Source organism: Chenopodium album, chromosome 2 (assembly GCF_948465745.1).
Source record: "Chenopodium album chromosome 2, dcCheAlbu1.1, whole genome shotgun sequence".
In the NCBI taxonomy this organism is placed as follows: domain Eukaryota; kingdom Viridiplantae; phylum Streptophyta; class Magnoliopsida; order Caryophyllales; family Amaranthaceae; genus Chenopodium; species Chenopodium album.
The window spans coordinates 34,197,466-34,202,263 of record NC_137835.1 but is presented as its reverse complement, the minus strand read 5'-3'; the positions used below and the strand labels follow the sequence as shown (position 1 = coordinate 34,202,263).

At 36.6% G+C, this 4,798-nt stretch overlaps 1 protein-coding gene across 1 annotated transcript; it reads left to right on the top strand.

The window, feature by feature from the left end:
• Positions 1-2,051: 2,051 nt before the first annotated feature.
• Positions 2,052-2,624, top strand: LOC145571364 (uncharacterized). Its single transcript, XM_081630414.1, has 2 exons — positions 2,052-2,364; positions 2,503-2,624. The coding sequence occupies exons 1-2, from the start codon at positions 2,052-2,054 to the stop codon at positions 2,622-2,624; spliced, it is 435 nt and encodes a 144-aa protein (XP_081486540.1).
• Positions 2,625-4,798: the final 2,174 nt, after the last annotated feature.

The following is a 4,798-nucleotide window of genomic DNA, read 5'->3' as shown; positions in this document are numbered from 1 at the left end:
TATCTCTGTTCGCTCCTCTCTCTCCTCTCTTTAGGGTTTCAATTTTCTTAGTCGTTTAGGCCGGAAATAGTCTAATTTCTGAATTTTCTTTAATTTAATTTTCTTTTTTTTTTATTTGATTTGTTTTAATTTGTTTTGTTCTCTCCGTTTGTGAGAGTATGTCCCAATTTTTTTGGGTTTTTCCCAATTTTTTGGGATTTTGATTCTCATCTATGGATGATAATTTTATTATTAGGGTTTTGATAATAATTGAGAAGGTTATTTGGATTCATATGGGTTTAGGGTTCGTCATCAACTCTACGATCAAAACATCAGCGCAAATTGCGAAGGTCTCTACTTGGAAAGATGCAATGACATCGAAAATCACTACTCGCGTCAAGTTTGAAGCGGTGGAGTGTGAGCTATGCCCGATATGCAAAATAGTTATGATTTTAATTGTAAAAGTTATGTTATTTTCTCTATATCTATGGTTTACAATTCTTTATTATTGTTGCAGATGCCGTATGGCTATTTATTAATGATAATATTCTTCTTCTTGTAAAAAAAAAAAAAAAAGAAAGCGTGCTTTGATTATGCATGATGCAAAGTAGCTTGTTTGGTTTTGACTTTTGTGAAAAAGGAAGATATTATGGGTTTAAGACTCGCTGTCTAACTAGAGATTATGCAAGTTAATTCTCCTTACAACCCATAGACAACCTAGTGTGGAAACCTTGGATCATAACTAAAAATTAATCTTGTAACCTCTAAGTCCCCAATGGAGTCGCCAATGTAAGGAGGGTGTTCCCATAGTAGGGGATTTTTTTGCTTAAATACCCATAGCCCTTTAAAAGCCCAGGACTTTACACTTGTTATGGAGTATTAGGATTTGAATTCCTGACTGTAAGGGGGACCTTGAATTAGAATTGATCCTATCATCACGGTTTTTTGTTAGAAACAAGTAGGAGTCGCCAATGAGTTTTAGGAAAACTCATAAACATTGTTCATGCCTTTCTCCCAAGTAGAGTTCAAGGGATAATTATCACGAATCGTAAGTTTACACATGCCCAGATTGGTCAAAATAAACTAGAAATGAGTTCGGGAGCAAGGGTACTAATTAAGATAACGTTCCCTTTGGAGGGGAATCGTTATTCTAGCCCTAGTACGGCCTCTACTAGATCTTCCTTTTCACAATTTCATCACTAAACAATTTATGCGACGTGGTACCTAAAAATAAGTTAGTTGATTTTATTTACACGCGTTAATCACGTAGGAATTACATTGCAAAAGTCGTTATTCACATTTAATCAATATTCGTGAATAGAACAAAATAAACAAGATTTGCCTTGGCTTAAGTGATGAAACAACAATTAATTATTCAATTCCATTCTTATTTAACGCAAGATACTATGTGAAATTAATTAATTAGAAGTTCATTTAAAGTAATCAAACAACACTAATTAATTAATTAATTAAAGTTATTTTAACCAAGAAAAATAAGGTGATTGATTTAAGTGCTCGGGAATTTACCACTTCTCTTTGCTAGATCTTCATTTAGAACACTTATGGACTCCTTCTTGTTTGGGAACTTTCCCCGTAGTAACAAGTATTAAAGGGGGTTAGTGTTTAGGACAAGAGGGTTAGGTAGTTTACAAGTTCACAAAGTTTCTGCCAGAGTTTTTAGGTTAAAATCTGTTTGTTTAAGCCTCGTATTAAGCCTCTATTTATAGGGAATGGATACATTTAAGGTTTTGATCATTCTACCGCAGCAAGTGTCGCGTGCATCAGAATGGGTTGTGCACCACAACCTAGTGCAAGTGAATTGGTTGTGCTGCTATGGGCAGTGCAACTAATAGTCTTGCGCGCAGTATTATGGTAGATTCGATTTTAAATTTTTATGAAATTTTGAATCTTCCGCAAGCGCATAACAAGTAGTTGTGCTAGGTGATGCGCGCAACCTTGTGAGTTGCGCGTGCCAGACAAGCGCGACTCATTGATATGCGCGCGAATTTCTCTACGGCAACATTGATTTTTATCCAGGTAATTGTTCAATCCTTTGCAACATTAATGGAAAAATGTTTCAAAATGCTCTTTGTGATCTTGGTGCAAGTGTTAGAATAATGCCTTATTCGATTTTTTGGAAGCTTAAGCTAGGTGAGCTTCTCCCAACCAATATGACCTTACAATTGGCTGACCGTCTTATTAAGTTTCCTAATGAAAGAGTTGAGGATGTCCCCCTGAAGATAGGTGAGTTTACAATTCCGGTTGACTTCATTGTGCTTGAAATAGCGAAAGATGACAATATACCTATCATCTTAGGGAGACCATTCTTAACTTTTTCGGGTGCTTTGATTGATGTGAAAGGTGGCCTTATTACAATGCGTATTGGTAATAATAAGGTGAGCTTTGAGATTAAGTCAATGCAAGAATCTTTGTCTTTTATGTAAGGAATTATGTGTATAAATTCACCTCATTCCAATGATAATGTATGCATGTTTGTGTCTTCTACTAATGATGCTCTTGAAGTTTGTGATAATGTTTCTATAAGTGTTGAAAGCAAGACGGTTAGTGAAGATAACATAGAGCCTTCAAAGCTTGTGGATGAGGATGTGATTGATATACCTTTATGGTTTGAGCTCTATCCATGAGAGGATCAGGTTGACTCCAAACGTGTCGATGGTGAGAAGCCGTTCACTACAAGGAGCAAGAAGACAAAAAAAGAAAAAAGAGATCTTTCATGAAGAAGAAAATGAAATTGAAACAAAGCAAGCTTGAATTGGAATTATCAACACAAGAGAATGCATCCAACAAAGAAGTGGAGTTGCCAAATAATGGCACGAAGTTTGTTTCCTCTACCGCTTTGGAAAAAGTGGTTTTCTTTGACACTCCGTGATTTGGAGGAAGGGTCGAGATTAAGACCTCAAGCAAGCGCTTCTCGGGAGGTGTAGGCGTCGCTCGAAGTGCGCCTACGTTAAAAGCATGTGTGAATATGCTTGGCACTCTTAGGAAGAGGGAATTAACGTGTACGATTAGGGACAAGAAAAGTAGGGAGCCGCCAACAAGTTTTTAAGGAACTTGTAAACCGTTCACGGATCATTTAAGGCAACCACGATAAAGGGACAACGATAGGCAACAACGATTGACCCGTGAAGGTTACACCCCATTCATAATCCATGAGATTACTAACTCCATATGGTTTGGAACCACGAAAGGAGGATCGGGGATGATGGTACGAAGTGAGTCATGGAGTCACATTCGCCGGCATTGGCCTCTACTCGATTCTTATAGTGAAAAGTATTCCCGCAATCTCAAAGGCATACAAACAAAAAATTCAATTCCCTCCAAACTATTATTAGGATAAATTGGTTAAATATTAATGCAACCTATAATTCTAATATATCGTGATCACTTTATTAAATAACAAGATTAAAAAGGAACCCTAACCGGTTGTCCAAATTATCGTATTAGGCGTGATTTTCAATTACATATTCCCTTAAACATGAAATATTGTGATCATAAATATATAATAGAATTAACATTATTATTAGAAGCAATTTAACAATGATATCGTTAGTCCAATCAAATATAAAATAACCTAATCATGATACTAGTAATTAGAATAAAAATAAGAGTAATTAAGTGATTAATTACTCACTTTCTGCGTTTCCTTGAATTGCTACATCATGAATAAACTGTTAGTAACTTCAATAAAAAATATAAATTAAATGAAAATTAAATTAAATTAAATAATAAAGTAGAGTTAATTTGGTCCAAACCCTCAGTTATTTGTACCTTTCACGCCTTGGTTTAAGGACGGAACCTCGGTTTAAGTATAGATTCATTGGAGTACTTAGGGGATAAATGATGTAATTAGGAATATAGGTTTAAGGCTTAGAATATGAGAGAGAGAGAATAAAATGATTTTTGGTGTAAAAGAGAGGAAGAGAGAAGGATTTGATGCCCCGAACTGCAGAGAGGAGGGGGTATTTATAGGGAAAACGAGCAGAGGGAACACACGGAACCCTAAAAAGATAAAAACCCTAAAAAATAACACCGCGACACGATAGATAACACCATGACACAATGCCAGGCACCGTCAGATGGAGGAAAATTCCATGACGCGGTGGACAACAGGAGTGACGTGGGAAATTTTTGACCTACAAAAAGTGATAACGCGTGAAGGGTTTACGCGGATAAGACACGAGAAAATTCCGTAACACGGCACACGTACCATGACAGGGAAGTTTTCACCGTGTCACGGTACAGTACACCGTGTCACGGTATGAGAAAACGCATAAATTACACAGAAAAAGCACCGTGACACGGTGAGAACAGCCGCAGGTACCATGTCACGACAACTGGTACCGTGCCACAATGGAATTTGATGTGAAAAAGCTTCAAAAATGGCACCGTGACACGATGTAAAGTACCGTGATAAGGTTCCAGGAACTGTAAGACGGGGCACACTCCCATGACACGGTGCTTTCGCACTGTGCGCGGTGGTTCTAGTTTTTTACCTGTTTTTAAAATCATCATAACTTTTGATCCGTAACTTGGAATAAGTCATAAAATTTACCATTAGAAAGCTTATAAAGTATACTTTCCAACCCAATTTGAATCAGGTCAAAAGATTTTTTATATTTTAAGATATGGCCGTTTTAGTGGAAGGGTGTTGGTTTTGGGCCGAGTTTAGTGTTTTGCTCATATCTTTTCGTTATATCTCGGAATTGGGCTTATGATATATGGTTGGAAAGCTTTTTTCAAGTCCTATCCAACCACATAATAATTTGATCAATATTATATATCCATAAAATCAGTTCAT